General features: G+C 38.0%; 1 protein-coding gene across 1 annotated transcript in view; it reads right to left on the bottom strand.

The window, feature by feature from the left end:
• ARHGAP15 (Rho GTPase activating protein 15) overlaps window positions 1-20,986 on the bottom strand; it is a 320,376-nt gene that overhangs the window by 94,528 nt on the left and 204,862 nt on the right. The window contains exon 11 of the mRNA XM_041406369.1: window positions 8,045-8,122. Within this exon, the coding sequence (XP_041262303.1) occupies window positions 8,045-8,122 (78 nt within the window). The remainder of the gene's footprint in view (window positions 1-8,044; window positions 8,123-20,986) is intronic.

The following is a 20,986-nucleotide window of genomic DNA, read 5'->3' as shown; positions in this document are numbered from 1 at the left end:
AATATTAGGCCACACCACAGTCTTGTAAGACACTGAGCATGACCAATTTTAAGTAGGAGCTCTGCAGATTAGCTCTCCAGGGTGTTTGTGCATCTTCTCAAAGCACAAACATCCCATGCAAAACACCTTTGACTCTTGGTTCAGTTTACCTACAAATGAGCCTGGCAACCCCCACTCTCAAGAAATTATCCCATCATCCTAAAAATCACAGGTAGAAAGCTGTCCTGTTAATACTTTTATGAAATGACTCAATTTATTTTCTTTCTTTGCTTTTTTGGAGATCTGTGGAATGGCATTTCCTGTAGCGCTTCCATCAGAACAACAAACCCAAACAAAGAGTCACCCATGACAACGATGAGCATCCCCCAAAAAAAGGCAATCCCTCAGTGCAGCCTGCAAACCTCCAGTCCTTCTCAGCAACTAAATAACACTCCTTGAGGGGTTATCAAGAAGCTCTTCAACTCCTCGAAGTGTTACTAAGCAAGACGCTATTGTAACGCAAATAGTGCTGCGGGTAGGAAAGGAATAAAAGGCATGTTTGAAATGCCTCATCATACAATACATGCCATAAAATCCATGGTATGTTTGTGGCTGACCACACCAACCCAGCCTGCTGCCTCTTCTGCCCCATTCCACTGAATTCAGCACATGAAAAGGAAAACATGACAATACTACTCGTAAGAGAAATTTTACAGAGCTGCAGATTGGGCAACTAAGAATTCTGAATATTTTTCTGTCTGCTTTTTTTTTTTTTCTTCAAGCCGAACACAAAATAGTTATATTGGAAATACATTAACATTCAAGCTCTATCCATTTTCATTATAGGCAGTATTTATATATATAATGTGCACATACATATATACATACATATATGCATTATTTACAAAATAATTTGAAGCATTCATTGCAAAAATTAGTATTTACATTAGATTTTGTACCTGACTTATATTTACAAGTCATTTTTGGAAGTCCTATGCTTTCCCCCCTTCCCTTCTGGAAAGAGAAGGGGAAGATGTGGAAAACATACTTTCCTTTGCATAATATATAGTAATAAATTTTCTGTAGCTTAAAGCAGGCAGAGAGTCAAAAAGAAGAACCCACATGAGTAACACGCACATATTAATTGATTCACCAAGTACTGTGGGCTCAATTAAAGTATTCTGTTGTCAGAGTTTTAAAGCTTGGAAAAAAAAAATAAAAAATTAAATTCTTGGCTACAGCTTGGCATATGCAGGTCTTAACCCAGAAGCAAGCTGTTTTATAATTATTTTTGAAAATTGCTTCAGTCCATTTTATTTTCTGTGCTTGCCTGGGAAGTGTGAAAAAGAAAGAAAAAAAACTATTTTTGACTCAAGGCTTTCAAGACATTTTGGTTCTCAGCTAGCAAGTAACCCAGTTTGAGCCTGATATTTCCATCGTGAACTTTGGATCACTCTTACTGGTTTCACAGCGAGACTGGTCACATGAATAGCTGCTGGCAGACATGAGGAAGACTTTGCTGCCTGTGCTGTGCTTGATCACACCAGGAACATCACCAAGGCTGGAGGGTGGCTTTAAGGTTAGACCCCCACCAAGGCACGTTCATGTGTTTTCAGGGATACTCATATATGCCTAAAAAATAAAATCAATAACCTAAAACATCTAAAAAGATATGAGATAGCCAGATATAAAGGGAAATCTCATCGAAGTATGCACACAAGAAATTAAGGAACCACAAACAAGAAGGAAAGTGACTGCAAGAGAGAACCATTCCTCTTTATTTCCCCCCTTTTATCCAGTGATCCTTGCTACAATTTTAAAATTAAGCCTTCCATGTTGGTAGCTGCTCTCTGGGAGCTGGCAGCTGAGAGAGGACCTGTGCCCATGGAGCCTTTGTAAGGGGGAGGATTAGAGCCCCTGCCTGCCTTTGAAATGGATATATTGGGGTCAATGGGAAGATATAGGTACTTGTGAATGGGAAGTTTTGATGGTTTTGGGGTTTTTTGCAACAACAACTTGCTGTTGTTGTAGGTTTGGGTGATTTTTTTTTTTAATTTTTATGGGGTTTTGCCCCCTTTTTTTTTTTTTTTTTCTTATTTTAAAGAAATAAAGCTGTGAAAAGAAGACGCATATCTTTCTTTCATTCACCCCGCTGCCTCCTCCCTCTCTTCTCCCCACCTTTTTTCCCCTCCTAAATGCTTCCTTCACAACCACCCAGCCCATTTGTGCTGACCTGGAGGCTGTGTTTCTAAGGCAGCTCCAGCCCTCCACGGGCTGTGCCCACTGAGGCAGAGCCAGCCAGGAAACCACTCTGGCTCCTGATAGCCCAGCTCACATAGACATATGGTCCCAGCAAGCTCATAGAATCAGCAATATTAGAAAAAAAATAGATAATTAAATTTAAAAATCCCGAATATTTGTCCCTCTCCTCTCCCAGTTCATTGATAAAGAACATGTCAGTTAGGTTGAAGAATCCTGCTGCTTAAAGGTATCATCCTTAGCTGCTCATATGGTCCAAGCTCTTACTTGTCAATTAGATCAATCTGAGTCATATTAGAACAATAAATATAAGTGCAGATGGAATATAAACATATTGAAGATTACTGTTTCTGACGGCTGTTGTTTATTAAATCAAAAATTATGTCGAAGTGAAGATTTTGTTGATATTTCAAATAGGAAGGAAAAGTGAATTGGAATTAGATATTTCTTAGGAAAGAAAACAAAACAAAATTTAAAAAGCAAACCCCAAAATTCAACAAACTACCCTACCACAACATCCAAAAAAGCCTACGGGTAATAAAAAAGCAGTGATTTTAACTAAAATGCCACCTATGAACAACCTTTGGAGAAGGGATATGGCACCTATAAACTCAAAACACTAGGTATGTTGAAATCCATAAAATTTCCAATTACTGCTTCAGAATTTATTGTGCACATATGGAAAATAATACTTGTAAAAGAGAAAGGGGTTTGTGCCTGGTGCTGTCAATACTGTGAAGGATGGGGTGATTATAAAGCAAATTAACAATACTTTTAAATGTGCATTCACTTATCTTTCCAATTAAATCCTTGTTAAACAACTGCACAGACAGTAATGGTGCTTCTGCAAAGCACTGATCAAGACAGTTTTATTGTAATTTTTACTCTGTAACAATTAATCAAGTAGGCATTTTCTTTATTATTAAATTATTTAGTTAATAAATATTCGCAATCAGTTCACGTATTTCTGGTTCAAACTTTACTCTTAATTTTTTCCTTAACATGAATCATATCCTGCTAAATTCTCATAGAAGAAACTACAGAAATATTTTAATTCTTTTTTTTTGTCCAAGTTCTTTTTTTTTGTTACTGCGATGTAATGGAAGAAGGAGATTAAATTAACTTTTCCCCCCCTCTCAAAGTAGGAGTATTTGGATATCTTTGGCTGTCCTTCTCCATGTTCCACAAGAAATGCATCTCTCTGCAATAACACAATATTTAGCCTCTGTAAAAATTCCCACATTTGCCCCTGCTTTGGTACATAAGCAGAGTAACAGAGCTGTAAAAACACAATCATTGACCTTTGGATGGTCTGTGGTGCCTTGCAGTTAACACACAAGGTATTCCTAATGAAATAAAGAGGTGCAAAGGTCATATGCACAGCAAACACCCAGCACTTTGCAAACAAAGCTTTGGATATAAAGACAATTAGGAACTCTCTTGTATTATGCATGAGCCGACCCTTGCTGGATGAACCAATAAGTACTGAAATCTATATTTCCATGGTTAGTTTCCCTGAACGTGTATACATTGGGAATCCTAGCGTTTCAGAAACGTGTTATGAACTCTTTATAGCTCTAGTTAATATTTTTTTCAGTTCAATTTGTACTCATGAAAACTGCCTGATTGACAGCCATAGAAAGTGAATGCCTTTCCAGCTACTGAGCAGATTAGCACAGGAGACATAAAGAAAGAAGTTTCCAGTTCCTCACCCAGGTGTCCCTGATCTTCAGCATGGAGTTTATTGAGGATTGATGGGAGAGGTGTGTGGAAGCAGGACAAGGAACCTGGCTTAGCACATAGAACGACCTCATGTTCATGAAACATTAAAAAAAGTCCTTATAAATGTGCGTCACACACCCATACACATGGCCAGATGGGGTTTGGAGCAACCTGGCCTGGTGAAAGGAGTCTCTCCCTGTGGCAGGGTGCTGGAAAGAGAGGAGCTCTAAGGTCTCTTCCAACCCAAACCACTCTGGGATTCTACTGTCAGCACAATGGCTTCAACCAAAGAGAAGAAAAATTCACTTTTACTTACAAATTCTGATGGATGAAAAGTCTTCCCTTGTTCTTGTTTTTCTTTTTCAGGCACTTTTTACCCCATCCCTGTTGTGTTTTGCTGTTGAAAAGCACCTCCCCCTGTCCTCAGGCTCATGTAGTGGTGCCTCAATGACTCTGAGCAGCCCCACCTGGGGCCACGTTAGACCCTCCCCAGGGGTTTGGGCCAGAACAAGGGATCTATTCAGTGGTACCTCACACCCTGGAACTGCCAGCACACCTTACATGGCTTAACAGACCCATAAATGTTATTTTATAACTTTTCCTACAGGTGTGAATTAACAGAATATCCTTATAAATACATGTAAAGGATTTAACTTACTAGACCTTGTGTAAAATCAGCAGAAGCCTCCAAGTACCTTATTTTGTTTTTGGTTTTTTTTTGGGTTTTTTTTTGGTTTTTTTTTGTTTTTTTTTTTCTTTGTTTGTTGTTTTGGTTTTTTGTTGGTTTTTTTAACATTTCAACTTTTAGACTTGACCAATAATGTGGAAATCATAAGAGGAATAGGTATCTCTGTCTAACATCTGCAGCTATTATTGGTGCCCTTACTGTAGGAGCTCAGCCAAAAATATTGACTCCTCTTAACTTTGTTTCTAAACCCCAAATTTTTCAGTGCTTATAGACTAAGGAAAGTACAAATTTCCTGATGTCAGTTTGGTACAAGCAGCTTCTCCTGCCTTGATTCAGTGATTTGAAAAATGATGACTTAGAGTTTCAAAAGTGCTGAGAGATGTTATAGCCCAGTCCTCTTATGATCAACTGATCTTTTCAGCTCTTAATGGGAAAATAAATCATAGATAAAAGATAATCCTGTTGCACAGAAGCATAAAAGGTGTGATATCAATAGACTTTTATAGGAAAAAGAAAACTCTGTGAGAGGGATAAAGTAAATAAGGTAGTTTGTTCTGCTGCTACTCATGTTGGCAAGGCCAAAACCTTCTTCAGGAGCTGCTTACCCCAAGAAATGTGAGCAAAACACAAAGTATATTTAGATAATTTAGAAAGATACCAGGTCTGGGGGTTTTTTTATTGCAAAACCCTTTTCATCCCCAAAAATCTAGAATTTCAGAAGTCTTTTTACATTTTTACTGTTCTTATTTCTTTTTTAATGATAAAGCTGTCAACTGTTAGTTTCTTTTCCTTTCATATTCACCAGTTCTCTCATTTAATTTTTGATGCTGCAGATGACATTAACAGTATAGGAAAAGGAGCCAAATAAAGCTTTGCTATATTCTAATTAATGATTATTCTAATAAAAAATATTTTGATATGGCAGCCAGCCTAGAGTGCCTTCTATGATCTTCAGTGTGATACATATTATTTATATCCTCTAAATGTAGGTGTGACACAACGGCAAAGCAAGCAGGAAGAAAGAGCCCAATGAGTATTTGGCCTGTAGAAGAACTGATTGCAGTCAATCTCTGCAATGCAAATAGGCTTTGTCAGAACATTTGTTTGCATTTATAATTAAATTAAGCTTTAACTAAAATTTTAAAAAAAGTAGCTATGGTAAAATCATATGTATAACTACTCCTTTCCTACTGTTAACTACCAAAAAATGAAGGTACAGGGATTGACCTGAAGAGGTCACAATAATTACTGAGGGATGAGGATGTGTGGACAGTGAGTTATTAACCATCATCCCACTGCAGAGCTTTGAGAGAATGGGAAAAAAGAAGGTGGGGAGCACACAGCAGTTCTCTGTGTAAAGGAAGTTTGGATAGATATTATCACTGCCCATCCAAAATCCACTCCATCATGACATAAAACACACGGATGCCCTTGTTTTATCAATAAAGACTAACATAAGGAACAGTGGTTATCATAAGGGATAAGATGATGACATAGTTCTCCAGGGACATTAGTTTTCTTTGAATTTCCTGTGGTCACTCAGTAGGCAGATTTTTTTGCACATGCCTTAAGTAACCAATGCCAGAGTGGCTTTAATGTACTATTAACTCCACCATTATATTTTCATTTTTCACAGTAGTATAAACCAGGAGGAAAAGGTGTCTGGTCCCTCTCTGCTGCAAAAAGCCAGCTTAGACTTCTGTCTAGCTTTACAGTATCAGCCCATCTGTTTTAGGTGAAAACTTGAGCAGTAATGTTAACCTCAAGTATGTTAACCTTTGGATGCCACGAGACATGATAGACAGGACCATTATTTTTATGGCACAGTTTTTCCCTGAGCAAAGAGCTCAGGCAGTGTAGAAGTATAGAAAATCCCATTTTTGCCTGTGTGTCTCCAAACAAAATACAGTTTACAGCCATTTGAAAGCCAAGGCAGGCTTCATTATCGACACACAAATACCCAACAACTATAAATTTATGAGAACCTAAGTAATGAATCAAAACTGTGAGGCTGATTGGTGAATGATGATTTATTCAGTCTTGCTGCATTTGCTGGCATAAATACTGATTCCTGATAAACCAGAGTTCACCCTCCAGTTTCAGCTGAAGACGAGACTAATCTGGAGCAGCTGAGGAGGTGGCAAACACCTACTGATCCCCTGAAACTTTCCCTAGAGATGTAAATGGAGGCTTGAAGGTGGGAATATTTTTACATCGCTCCTATCTCTCAATTTCATGAGAATATCTGAGTCAAAACTCTTAGTTTATGTATAGTACCAAGCTAATTGAGGGAGTTGTTCTCCAACAGCTATCACCCTCACACAGAATACACAATATTTAGCAGTTCTGGTAATAGTCCCCAGGTAACTTATAAAAAGATCATAAAAAGTAGGACAAAATGTTGTAGCAGCTTCACATTTATACTTGATTCATTCAAAAATGTATAATGTCTTTAATACAATTTAAGATTTGGTATTTTTCCTGATTTATGAGAAACTTGATTTTATTTTCTTGTTAAGTAGTATCATGAGGTTCACTATCACTCATGATATTTGCTAAGCTATTAAATGTGGCGAGAGTTAGTCTTTGGTAAGAGCAGTAAACCATTTGGAGATAAATGTGTTTGTCATTCATCCTTATTAGTTCCCAATATCAGCTTCCACACCTGTAACAGGATCTGCTGATCAATGTTAGATTTCTTTAGGCCACATTAGTGAAAAGCATGCTGTTGTATTTGTGGAAATATGTTTGTTATACACAGAATCTGTGGAAATATGTTTAGTAAATACATACAGGATGGTTCTAATTCTAGTTAGCAGATCCCCAAAATATTCATCTTTCCTCTTTCATTTTCTGGGGTCAAATCTTTGTGTTTTCAAAATCAGTGGTAAATCTTCCACTGACTTTGGCAGAGCCAGTACTCCACTTTTAGTCTTTCCTTTTAAATTCTTTTCAGCACCTTTTTCTCTTTCACTGGTTTCCTTTGGATCCCTGCTCTACTTTTGGTTTTGTTTAACTTTCAACATCCAAACAATCTGCTATTTTTCCTTTTAATCTTTTTCTTTCCCCCTCACTTTGATTCCTTGGTTTATACATATGCTTTGCTTTTTGCCACCTTATTTCACATCTCCATTTCCTCCCGTATTTTTAGATTTGTTTGTTGTTTGTTTCTCATCTCAAGTTTAACTACTATTTTCCTCTGCTTACTCTGCTCTTTTTTCCTCTCTCCTAGCTGACATTTCCCTCTGTGCAATATCTTTCTACCTTCCCTTTCCTCTCTTTTCCAAAACAGGGCTCATCATTCTATGCCACTAATGTATAGCAGATTCTGAAATACTGTCATCTGAGACAGTTAAGTACTAAACAAAACATTACCAGGGTGGAGGAATCACTTACCCTGATTGACAACAAATCGTAACTTCTGTATTGTTGCCAGATTGCCGCTAACTCTGTATATTCCATCAACATCTAGACCTGAAAAAGAAACACATATTTCATTTTAGATCATAGAAGTATTTTTCTTTGTACGTCTGTCAGGAAGGCAGAAGCAGCCTCGCAAGTATGAAGAAGAGCAGCGCGGCGAGCGACTGAAAAATAATCCACCTGACAACAACTGAAGTGCCTCCTCACTGATTAAAGCAGCAATGAAAAATAAAAGTGGGAGATTAACTTAAGTGAATACAAAACACCTAGCTATAATTATCTTGTAATTCTGTCAGCAGAATACGGCTCTGCAAGGGGCTTTGAGTGTGGCAGGAAAGCCAGGGGTAATTGGCTCTGGTGCTCGTCGGGAAGGGCTGTTTGGGACGGGCACGGTGCCGTGCCAGCCCTGCTTGAACGTGGGATGTTTGCATCAATAGTGCCAGGGAAAGTTCCCTGCCTGGGCTCTGGCCTTTCAGACATGAATTTCTGAGGCTGTGACCTTTCTGAAAATAAATTGCTGAGGTGCCCACCCCGAAATCATGACCTGTGTGAGACTTCACACAACTACCATTTCTCTACCATATTCTTCATAGCGGCTCAGACAGGTTTGAGGATTAAATTAAATATCCCAAGTAGCGTATGCCCTGGAGTACTTTTCTTCATTGATATAGGCCATTCTTTTCAAGGACAACACAACAGTCCTTGTTTCTCCCTGCATATCCACTCAATGTTTATCTTCTAGGTGAAACTAGATGTCATACTCCCATTTGTGACATATTATCTCCTACAGCAAGCTCTGTTGATATGAGTGTTTAAAATAGCACTTCCAGCTCCTGTTGCATAGCTGTAGCATTTCAAAGCACATGGGAACTGCTCTCTTTTTCCAGGAGAATCCACTGTGGTGCAACACCAACCCAACCTGCGTGCCTAAAAATCAAACCCGCTAAAACGCACATTGCCATTTCACATCTAAAACTTGCAAGTACAAAAGAAGCCAAGAGAAGCTACACAAACCAGGTTTTTTTAAGGGCTACTTATCCCTTGGAACACAAGTTTTAATTAGGTTTTGGCAAGCAGTTTCAGAGAAAGCTTTTCTCCTGGAAAACGCTAAGTTTGTCAAACCCAAAAATTTTCAGGAAACACTCCCTGACAATGTATCTAGGGGGAATAGTTTTCCAATTTGAGGTGGGGGGAAAAGGAAATCTGAAAGGGTAGGTAAGAGTAAAAACAAATGGAAAAGCTCAGAAGCCCAGCTGTGATAACAGTTGAAGAAGAAGAAGAAACTGAGTTTCAAGTCTTTATTGACACTTGCACCATGCCTTGGCACTCGAGTGCCATGGCCAATGGACTCAAGTATTTGGAGGCATTTCTCCTCCAAACCAGAAATATTTGAGAAAACATACTTTTCTTTTTGATGAAGACTGACACCAAAAAAATATTTTTGTGTTTGTATATTTGTTTTGTCTCTTTACAAAATACATTTCTCACTTTATGTCTACCCTGCCAGGAACATCCTGATTTGGTTTGCCTCAAAAAACTTATTTTAGAAATTAATAATTATTTCTTCTTCTGCTCATTAATAGTAATTCTGTGTTTCTCTGTGTGTTTTATTTAGATCGTTTTCTACCCTGCACCTGTGGGTGTCCTGCAACAAAATACTGAGAGTGATGTTTCATTTCAGCAAGATCTCCCCTTTGGTTACGGAGGGATAAAGAAAAAGTTTATTTAAGAGAAATCAAAAAGGATTTAGTAATCAAGAAATCTTGGAAATTATCCATCTGCTGGATATAGAACATATGAGCAAATGGAAATTACTGAAATGTTTAAGTAAAGCAATTCTAACTTAAATCTGAAGAGTTTAATTCTGTTTTAGTAAGGGGAGAGTGAAAGAGTAACTCCCAGCATAGGATCGTGGGACTCTTGTGGTAGAGGATTAAGAATTGCCTCATGTAAATTGAAGTCTCAACCAGAAATTAAAAAGGAAAAATAAATCAAACTAACAAACAGGCAAGCCACCAGACAGAATGTTAACTTTTGTTTGGATCTAACTCAATTCAGTGCTTAACCTCATTGGTTATATGGAAGTGAAAACAATCCATGTCACTTTGGGTGAAATAGTCTCACATTAAGAGCATCAATTTGGAACCTGCATAAATCACCCAGATCAAGTGAAAATTAACAAGCTGTGTTGTAAATTGGTGGCTATTACATCTTGCAACATGGTCTGGAGTACACAAGAGCATTATTATTGTTAATAAATTAATTTTGGTGCAGAAATGAAGTTTGATTAGCATTTTATTTGGGCACTATACAATATGGCAGAGAAAAAAAACCAGAAAAAAATTTCAAGCTGATTATAACATTCACGTGCCATCAACTTTCTGCTCCAAGAACTTTGAAAGTTATGCCAAACCAAACCAATGCAAATTGGTGGATTTGGACATCCTTTTCATGACCACATTATCCTAGCTGGATTGTTAACAACTTATTTTGGAAATCCAATTAGGCACAAAGGAGAAAGGCAGAGAATGAGAGAGAAAAGTATATTTCATAGCTCTTATATCCTGATTCTATGAACAATTTTCAAAGCAAATTCACTTTTAAGGGCACCTCTGTCAAGAATAAAAACATCACTGCACTGCTGTAAGTGTTTCTTCACGGCAGGCTATAAATACTTAGGGAACAAGATGAAACAAAAGCCTTGCCCAGTTTCCTATCTGGTGCTGGAGTTTTAGTATAGTGGCAAAGAAACTTCCAAGAAAAGATATTTGTTATAATAAAGTCAACTTCAGTTCAATATAGGATGACCTTCTTGTGTTTTGTAGTGGGGTTTATCGGGGAAAAATCACTGGATTTTGCCCTAAAGGAGAACAAGTATTTTATTTGCTTTATATTCCAGTCTCCAACTCTGTTTCTGTTTGTTTTAATGAGGAACCTGAGAACAGGATGGACCCACAATTAGAAATTATAGCCAAACTCACGATAATGATTTCCACACTAAATTTTGTAATGGTATAAGAAATGTAGGAAGAGGTCTTACTCAAGAACTCATCAGTTCGGCTGCCAAACTATAGCAAATTTTAACTATTTTAGTTTAAAAAAAATACACAGGTGCTCCTGATGAGAAAGTTAAAAGGCAACTGGACTCAGGCTGGCTGAGATTCATGAGCAATTATGAAAGTTATAGTTATTCTGCTCTGCACTGCACAGGAGATGTTAGAAGAATATTTATTTAAGACATTTCTTGCACTCACTCCTATCCAAAATAGAAGTAATAGTAAATGCAGGCCAGTGTCAGATCTAGGACCAGTTTGAGCTGGGACCAGGTGCTGCATCAAAATATTATCAGGCAGAAGAAAATTAGAGTTTGGGTGATATATTTATTCAAAAAAAAATCTTTTAAAATACTAGATTTCAATATTGATTGAGGTACTCCAGGCGATTTATGAACTGTCTGCAGTTAAACATTCTCACTAACTCATTTCTGTTGCATAGAAAAAAGAATCCCTCTCTCAAATCACACTGCATTCTGTCTAATCTTAATTTTTATTTGTTAATACCTTCAAACTGAATATCAAAAGAAATTCTCTATGTGCAGGGAGAAAGGGGTGGTGGTACACAGAAATTTCTCTGGTTTTTAACAAGATTTAGAATTTAAAACAGCACTAGGTAACTTCCTGCGTGGAAAGCCACGGAACTTTCACAATTAATGTATCCTGAAATAGGTGTGGTCCCCAGGCCTGTTTTGTAAAAGAAACCATCGTGCTGGATTCAACAACAAAGTGAAGTACAAACTTGAAGAAAGGCATTCTTTAGTTAGTCCTTTCATTTAAAATCAGTTATGTTCAGGGCAAAACTATTGTATTTCAAAGGAGCCTATTATGCCTTCCCATAAACAGAAAGATCATACGTTTTAAAACTAAAGTATCATTATGCAATCAAGCTGTTGTATTATAAACTATTTTGTGGGCTCAGATGCCCAGGGCCATCTTTACAAATATTTAAGAGGTCATTATCAGGGTATGTTCTCCCTAAAACTATAATTCTTTCCTCGTGTTTTCATATGCATCTTACCATAAATACCTGACTTATAAACAATTTTTTTTAAAGCTTACTAAGGGCACAAAAGTGAGGCAAGAAATCATTTGAAGAAGCAGAAATGAGTGAATGCAGCAAATAGATCCATGTCAAAATAATGTGATGAGAAAAACAAAAAACAAAACAAAAATTAAATTTCACAGAAGGACCAATATATGTGTTCCAGTAGAAGGAAAATCATGAAGGCAAGCAAAAAATGAACCTAACACACTAAAATTTGACATTAAATAATGTATCTGCATAGGGTGACAAAATGAACCCAGAATTTCAGGTGAATGTTGGAGCAAAAATAAGATTTTTTTGTCTGAAGCCATTGAAATCAGAGGTGAAAATGACGAATACAATGAAGCAACCTGGGCCACACCCCAGAAAGTGTTGCTGACATCCCTGTCCTGCTTCTTGGTGTGGCAGAGTGTGGGGTTGTGTATGCCCAAAGCTCCTTGGGCATGTACAGTGCTGGGCTGGGGGCTGGCACTGGGGTTGCTTTGCTCTGATGGGACCAAGCTGCTGTTCTGATCACCAGAATTACCCTCTTGTTGTTCTCCTCCCAGCAGATTAGGACACCTTTGAGGCTTAAAACATTCCAGCAACATATTTATTTAATAGGGCAACAGGTCCATCCCCTGTCCAGAGAGAGTGCCTGGCTACCATGGAAATGGGTTCCATAAAAATGCCATGTTCTTGTACCAGATAGAGCTTGAACAGGCCTAGGAGGTCAAAGAGTGGATGATATATACTGGAAGCCAATCTGAAGGACAAAAAGATAACCATGTTGTAAAAACCATCCATTTCCATTGGTGGCCACGATATGCTTGTGCCTTGCATTTGGAACTAAAGTACAGAGAAATATTTGGAAATTACTAAGGCTGAAGTGTTATTCTGATATTGTAAAAGCAATAAGAGCAATGTTGTTGGAGACTGGCTAGACTGACCTCAGTCACAGACAGACTACTTAAATAATTAATTTCGGGCACTATGAACAAATAATTCATAACAAAATATCATTAATCCCAAACAGCATGGTTTCATGGAAATCAGAGCTTTGTCTAGCAAACTTGTTGCATTTTTTGAAGGAACAGAATATTTGACAGGTCTGGTTGGTGAAGGCAATGGTGTTGAAATAGTGTGTTTGGCTTTCCGTGCCACCTTTAGCTCAGTAGCACATGACATTTTGATCAAAGAACTTGCATTCTATAGAATTAACGGGGCATATATTGCATGGATTAAAAACTGGCTGGGTGACAGACCTCAAAATGTGGTAGTTAATGGGAGATATCAGTTAGCAAGGTCAGAACTGACACAGCTCTCGAGAGCAGGGCTCTCATCCAGTGCCATCCAATACTTCTATCAGAGATGGGACAATGAGAGAAAAAAAATTCCCTTGGCAAAATAAGGGGATGACACAAAGGTCAGGGAGATATTAAATAATGACAAGGACAGGTAAAGTTACAGAAGATCTGAACTACTGCCTTAAACAGCCACAATCTGGCAAAATCAGGCTTAGAGTGGAGAAACACAAGGTGCATCCAACACTCTGTATTTAGACTACAAAGGACTTGAAGTTTACTTTAAATAAGAGCTGATCTCTGAGCTCAGTGCTGCAACAAACAGGACTAACATAATGCCTTGAATTAGAGAGGACTATCAAAGAAACAGGGATGAGATTGAACATCTTCATGGGCTACAAATAGGATCTGTAGTAAAGCACTGCACTTGATAGCGAAGCAAGTAACATGAAACATAAAATAAAAGCTTTTTTGCTTCCTATTAAAGACAGGACAGAGAAATGTCCTCTTCATCTGTGCATTTTATGTGATTTGAAGGTACTGGACTTCCTTCCACCACTGCCTAGCTGCAGGACTTGTGACAGCAAGCCCGAATTCAAGGCAGCATAAAAAAGATTTTCTTTTTTCTATGATCAGTAGAAATCCAACACTGCTTTAGACTTTAGCAGAGATAGTGGGGGAAAGAAAGGAGAGGGAATATTGTAGTAGTTCTTAAAAGGCTATGAAACAGCTCTATTGGAGGTGTCTGACATGAGGTTTGGTGAATCTCTTTAGGAAATTAGCTGAAAAGAAATAATTCTATGTTTGACTGCAATAATATCAAGAAGATGAGGGGCATTCCTACATAAAAAGAGAATCTCATTTTTTCTTGCAGTAATAACTCCAAGATGCAATGAAAGGAGAAAAGCTTGACTAAGATCTTATTGTTTTCAAGACCCTATAGAAACTGTTTAATGGAAGCAATTAAAACACTGAATATGAGCATTACATACTGAGAATGAGTAACAAGTGAATATGATGGAGGATATACTTCATTCTGTTTCATATCACTCGATGGTAGAATTTCCACTTAGATATTTATACACAAATAAATAAGGGCAGCGAGAGTACAAAGCAAGTGTAATTTAAATGAGCACACAGTTCACTGCTATGCTGTTTAATGCCCAAATCAAGCTTACTCTGCCTCTGTCGTCTTGTCTATTGTGCTGTGCTTTGACATTCAAGAAGTTTATGGTTTAAAAGCCCCAGGAACAACAAGACTTCCTCAGGAGGCTGCCTGTAACAAGAAACTAAACTAAGCTTTGAGACTATTTGTTTTGAATGAAGCCGTCGAACACGCAGCGTGCTCACTGTAATTTTGCCCTTACCCCCAATATATACTTTTGCCATTCTGCTAGTCCCCCTTCTTGCAGCTAAACAAAGTGACCTCATTGCTTTCCACTGTATTTTCTTTTAAACATTGGCTGGGATGATTGAGATTCAGGAATGTGGGAAAATGGATTCCCAAGCCACGTCCATCCCCTTTAATTCTGAGCTGTAATTTTTGGCTTGGCTTGAATCACAGTCATCACATTTCAGTCTGAATCTCTCTGTAAAGTGATCTTTCTTAAACATTTCTTTCACTCATCATGGGATCAGAAACAAAGCCATTCTAGTCTTTCAGCGAAACACTTACAAACGTCTTTTTACAGCGACTCACAAGAGCTGAATTTCCTTTAAAAACTGTTTGAAAAAGAGGAGGTTTTCATTGCCTGATTGTCCTCTTTGTGAATCTTGTCATCTGTATGCCATGAGCTACAGCTATTTTAATCTGTTTTTGTTTGCAATCCATTTGGTGTCCGCCCAAGAAAATGCAGGTGATTCTAATTAACTTACTGCTGAAGATGTGGAAAAATCTCAATTGTGCGACAGAGAATTATACACTTAAAACCTTCCCTCTATTATTTATAACAGCTTATTAATGAAAATGATTACATGAATACATTTACCACCTGATTCATCTTTGTTCACTTTTTAAATCAACAAGGTTTATGCTAAAGGGGAAAAAATGCCTACCAAATACAGACCTCAAGTACACACATCAGCTTGCTGGTTTAAATGGAATGGCAGTTTAAAAGGAAATAACATTGTCTTCATGCAACACAGTAAAATATCTGAAATTGCCAAATGTTTGGAAGTAGCTGTTCTCTCTCTGTAACACATTAGTGTTTAGTTTTGGGAATGCTTATTTCTGTTTTGTTTACGTGTTTGTTTTCTCTTGTAATGTGTCCTTCACCACTCCTATTCCCTTTCCTTTGCTGCAGTTACTGCTTCTCACGTACAGGTTAGGAGGTCCAGTCTGACCAATCCTTAATTCATCTGAAATAAAATAACATTTCTTTGGGTTTTTGCTGCTTTATCAAGTATAATATTTTCATGCTATCCAAGAGTGATCAAGGGTGGTGAGGCACTGGAATGGGTTGCTCAGAGAATCTGTGGATGCCCCATCCCTGGAAATGTCCAAGGACAGGTTGGATGTGGCCTGGAGCAATGGGATAGCGCAAGGTGTTCCTGCCCATGGCAAGGGTGGAATGAGATGAGTTTTAAGGTCCCTTCCAATGAAAATCATTCCATGATTTTATATTAAAAACAGATGTTACCTGAATTGAGAATTTTCTGCTAGGTACAGCAACGAACAGGCAGTTTACCACCTTCCGTTTCCTGTATTCTGTGCCACACTCTGACAAGTCTAACTTGAATGTGATAACAATATGGATAATGCTGATTATTTTGGGAAGGATGAAAGCCTGAATAAAGGTTATCATTTTAGGAGAAGCTGACGATGGAAAAACTCATCCACTGTGTGACATGATCAGAACAGCTGGGGATGTAATGTGGAGGGTGGGGGAGAAGAGAGCCAAGGTATTTTGTATGTTCAAGAAATATATACAACATTGCCATTTCTTATATCCCAGCTGTGCCTGTTAACTTCTGGAAACATGTAGAGCTCAGCAATAAAGCATACTTGACTGATATTTACTGCAATGTGCATTATAAGACATTTTCTGTCACACATTATGTTCTGAAAGAGTTAAGTAACATGAAAAATACAGGCTCGAGATTATATCTGTCATGGATGAAAATACTACATTTATGCCTCATTGTAATCCATTCATTGGTTTATGTACCCCAGCCCTCCAGGGAGTGTCACAACTCCACATGATACTGCTGAGAGCTGTATTTTGCTTTTGGATTTCTGATTTAGCTGAAAGAAGTTTAAAAACACATGTAGCCTGACAACTCCCTATTGGCTATACGGCCGAGGAGGGTCAAGAGCATAAACCATTCCAGAAAAAGCCAGCTGTGACTTAGGCTCACTGTAAAGATCTGCCTCTTACAGACAGTAGCAGACAAGAAATTTATGCATTTTGCTAAATCCTCCCACTTTAGTTGAACTGTGCTTCATTTGGGGATCCATCATCACCGACATCGTGCCTGTGTTTTTTGAGCAACATCAGAGTACTAAAGGAAACTGCACTTTGGGGGGGTCCAGGGAACTTTTAGAGTGTGCAGAACTTCCAGTCAGGTCCACTGACACCACCAGTAGGATCTGTGGTTAAAGCTAAGGGACAGCTACAATTCTCCAAACATCTCTTGCTCTCAGTGCTGATTTTAAAGAGAATTTAGTGCACAGTAGGGACAAATCTTTTCCCCTCTTTCACAATAGTGAGAGATTAAATTAGACCTCAGCAATGTCACCTCCCTTTCCTGACTAGTGCTGCTTCTTGTTGGACTTTGAACAGTTGGAAGTGGAAGATCTGTATGTGTGGGCAAACAAAACCTTCAACCAAATTGGGTAAGGATTGCATTTGATAGTCTGCAGCACCTTTGCTTGGCAAAGAGATTTTTCATTCAATTTTTTTTTTTTAATGGTAATGACTGGGATGGGAAGTTTAAGGTGAATAAGGATATTTAGGAAGCAAATTGAAAGTCACAGAACTGCTTCTTTCATAATTTTTTTTTGGTTTTAGAGATAGCTGAAGGGTCCAGATAGGCCAAACACTCTTTATAACAGATCCATTACTTGATAACCTGACACTGTGCTCTGTCCAGCCTTAGATTACTCAAGGTTATCTCTGTTATCTCCAGGATCGGGTCCTACTCAACTTTCCACTGACACATCCTCCAGCTCCTGAGCATCACTGGGGAGGGATGCCAAGGCTGAGTTTAACTGTTAGAGTTCAACAGCAGCTAAAGAAATATCAGTGGGGCACTTGATAGCAGCATTTTATTTTGTTGCATAGCACAGAAGGCTGGGTCAGTGTTGTCCTGCAGTTAGAAATCAAACCTGTTTGGGGATAGGAAACACAGAGGTTCTGAGTTTCTAACAGAGGAATATGCAGAACCCTGCTCTAAAATCTGATCTGGGGCTCTCATGTGCAGTTGGTAGTGGTCTTTGTTATTCACGTTGTATTGTAGGCATCTATCTTTGTGTTTGCTTTTTATCTTTAAGAGGAAGTAAACATTTAAAAAGTAGATTCTTTAGTCTAAGGCACACTATCAGACACCTTCGGGTGTTGCAGGAAAGCCCAGAGGCTCTCTTGGAAGATAAGTATTCACACAGCTATCCAACACCAACTCAGTGAATTCTTAGCATTGCAGATCTGCCCAACATATAAATGTGATAACACAAAGGTGTGTGTGCATGGGCACATGGAGATAACTTCCACTTCAACAGAGTCTTTCTCAGTGTACTTTGCTCACATTTTAAGACCCAATAATAGTGAAAACCATGGGATTCCACTGAATGCCCTGCCACCTTCTTTAGTGTGATAAATCTCTAAGAAGTGAGTAAAATTTTCTTGTTTTTGTGAAATTCATATTTAGTGTTATGAAACAGTGACATTAAGCAGTACTACGGGAAACAACAGAGACTTTAATTTTAATATGACACAAATCTATTGTTCTTACATATTTTTCCACTTTAGTGTGCCATCTTAGCTGCAAGACTCGGCAGCTATATATATAGATTATTTTTCCTGTCATTTCCACTGTGTTTTCTGTCCCCAAACAGGTTCAAGTAACTTAAAAACATTTTTTTTTCCCCTTCATTGAATTTCAGAAAAATCTGATCACCAAAGCAACACTCAGCAAAAGATGTAGTCAAGGTGTCTGCAGAAAAAATAAAACTCCTGAAATGGATTACAAAGAGTGATAAATACCAAAACTTAAGAGATTGGTGCATCCCTCATTACTTTGGCAGAAGCAGCTTCATAGTTTCCATGTCATGGTTTGACACGCATTCCAGGATAGCTGACACCAAAATAGCACAAAACTTGTAATGAATTGCTCAGGAACTCCTCAAAAAAGGTTTTTAAAGTATAGTCTGAAATGGAACAAATTGCTTTCTGCTTTGAAATATGCAAATAAAAAAAAACCTCAATAAAATACAAATTATATAACTAAAACATAGCAGAGACATGCAAGAAATACGTAAAAATACTGACTTCTGATAAGAAAACAACCTTAGTTGCTGGCAATAAAATGAACTGGATATCTGTTAGCTGAATTTTGGGTGAAGTAAATGCATAAATATGAATATAATTTGATATTTTCATGGAAGATAATTATTTTGTAATTTAAAGCTACAGGAAGAAATTTCATTTGAATCGTTGTCTTTGTGTCTTAAAGCTGACTGTGGCATGGAATGATGTAAGGAAGGTAGAAATCCAATCTCATCTCTTTTACTAGGGTTCACATAGGCCCTCTGGTATTTCTGAAGGCTTGGAAAGATGAAGTTGGCATGAAGTGCTTTCCATATCTAATTTCCTTCTTTGGTGAAAATTCCAGTAATTATTAATGACATTTACTCTACAGACATCCAAGGCAGTTGCAGGGTTTCTAACAGAAACCTCTTGCTCTAAGCTGTGGCCTTTGTGTTTTTAATGTAGGGCATATCAGAACAAAAAATGCAGCTGAAACAGAGATAATAAAAGACACCATTGTGAACCCTTTATAGTGTGCAAATTCAGATACTTCTCAGGCATCCACATCATGAGTTTGAAAAGTATTAAAAAATATCGTGTCTTTGCAGCCACCGTTGTGAGGACAGTCCTGCAGATCACAGATCAGGGCATTACGGAAAATGTTTTGTAGCTGCTCTGGTTTAATGTCAAAGTAGGAAAACCTGCCTGCATAAATAGCACCCTTCCAGAACCTTCCACCTCTTTGTTTGGATTCAAGTCTTGCTTGCAATTTGTTTGGGTTGGAGAATTTGAATGGTTTTGTTTTCAGTGGTTAGAGGAGATGCTCAGCTGGTTCAAAGTCAAGTTCGTAGTCTAAGTGAAAGCAATTTTCAATAGCAGAGGATGTATCTTATCTTTCTACTAAGGTTTATTAAAAATATGTAGCACCTGATAATTTAACACGGAGTGAGTGGCTGCTAAATTTCCCCCTCTCTTTGTCCCTCTGTCTCACACACACAAACACAGGAATGCTTCTCGCCTGCCAAGCTATGTGCCAAGATTTTGTTCACTTTAATCTCAATCATATGAGTTAGAGAACCATGAAACAAAGTCTCTACCAAGTATGCTGACAGATTTTTAGTTCTCGTGGCTCCACAGGGCATCACTACAAGCACACGAAGGAACTTTTCTTATTAAAGGTTTCTGAGCCGATCCGTTTTCCATTTAAGTCAACATGAGCAGTATCACCACGAGGAACTCAACACTTGCTAACTGATACCATACACTCATCAAAATTATTTCATCTCTAAGTCAACAAAAAGCTGTGGTACCTCCAGCAGCATTGTGTGGTTACTGCTGGCACGGGGAAGGCATTTGGTGGCAGCTACTTTGGTGTGTTAAGTCACATAACACCATGTCAGCTCAGGACTGACAAATCAAAGCATATGGTTTCAAATATTAGGGGCGATTTTTCCTGGGGAGGTGAAGAAAAGAGACATGGAAAAACCTCTTTTTGCCTTTTGGGGACTTTCTTATCTTCTGAGTGAAGACATTTCAGAGATATCCCCTTACCCTTGGTTTGGAGGAGTCCCGTGGTGATTTTAAGAGCCACAGTATCACCTGTTAATGGCCCACAGTCTTGGCAATTAAACAAGTTCCTTTGTTTTTAAATCTTGAACTAAAATCTGGGTAAAAAAAATGTGGGTTTTTTTTTTTTTTTTTTTTTTTTTTTTTTTTTTTTTTTTTTTTTTCAAATAGATAAAGCTTAAAGTCCTGAAACAACAAAGCTCTGACCCATTTCCTTAACTGTAAGGCACAACTATGGACCACAGAATAGATCTATTCAGGTTCCTCAGGAGAAGTCTCCATGTGTCTTGGTGGACACAGACTAGTATTAATAAAGCAGGAATTATAGGAAGAAATAACTTATATGCATTTCAAAGCAGAATAAGCATGAGAAAGCAGTTTCTGATTGCAATATCTGTTTCCCAATAATTTCAGTTATTTCAAAGTCATCATCTCTGACACCAAAAAAGGTGCATGAAGGAACCACAAGGAGAGAGCTGGAGGATCCAAGAGGTTTGTTG

The sequence above is a fragment of the Onychostruthus taczanowskii genome, unplaced genomic scaffold (genome assembly GCF_017590055.1).
Source record: "Onychostruthus taczanowskii isolate IOZ18803 unplaced genomic scaffold, ASM1759005v1 scaffold10, whole genome shotgun sequence".
NCBI classification, from domain to species: Eukaryota; Metazoa; Chordata; class Aves; order Passeriformes; family Passeridae; genus Onychostruthus; species Onychostruthus taczanowskii.
Note: the sequence above shows the minus strand (reverse complement) of the source record. Positions and strands in the feature narration are given on the sequence as shown.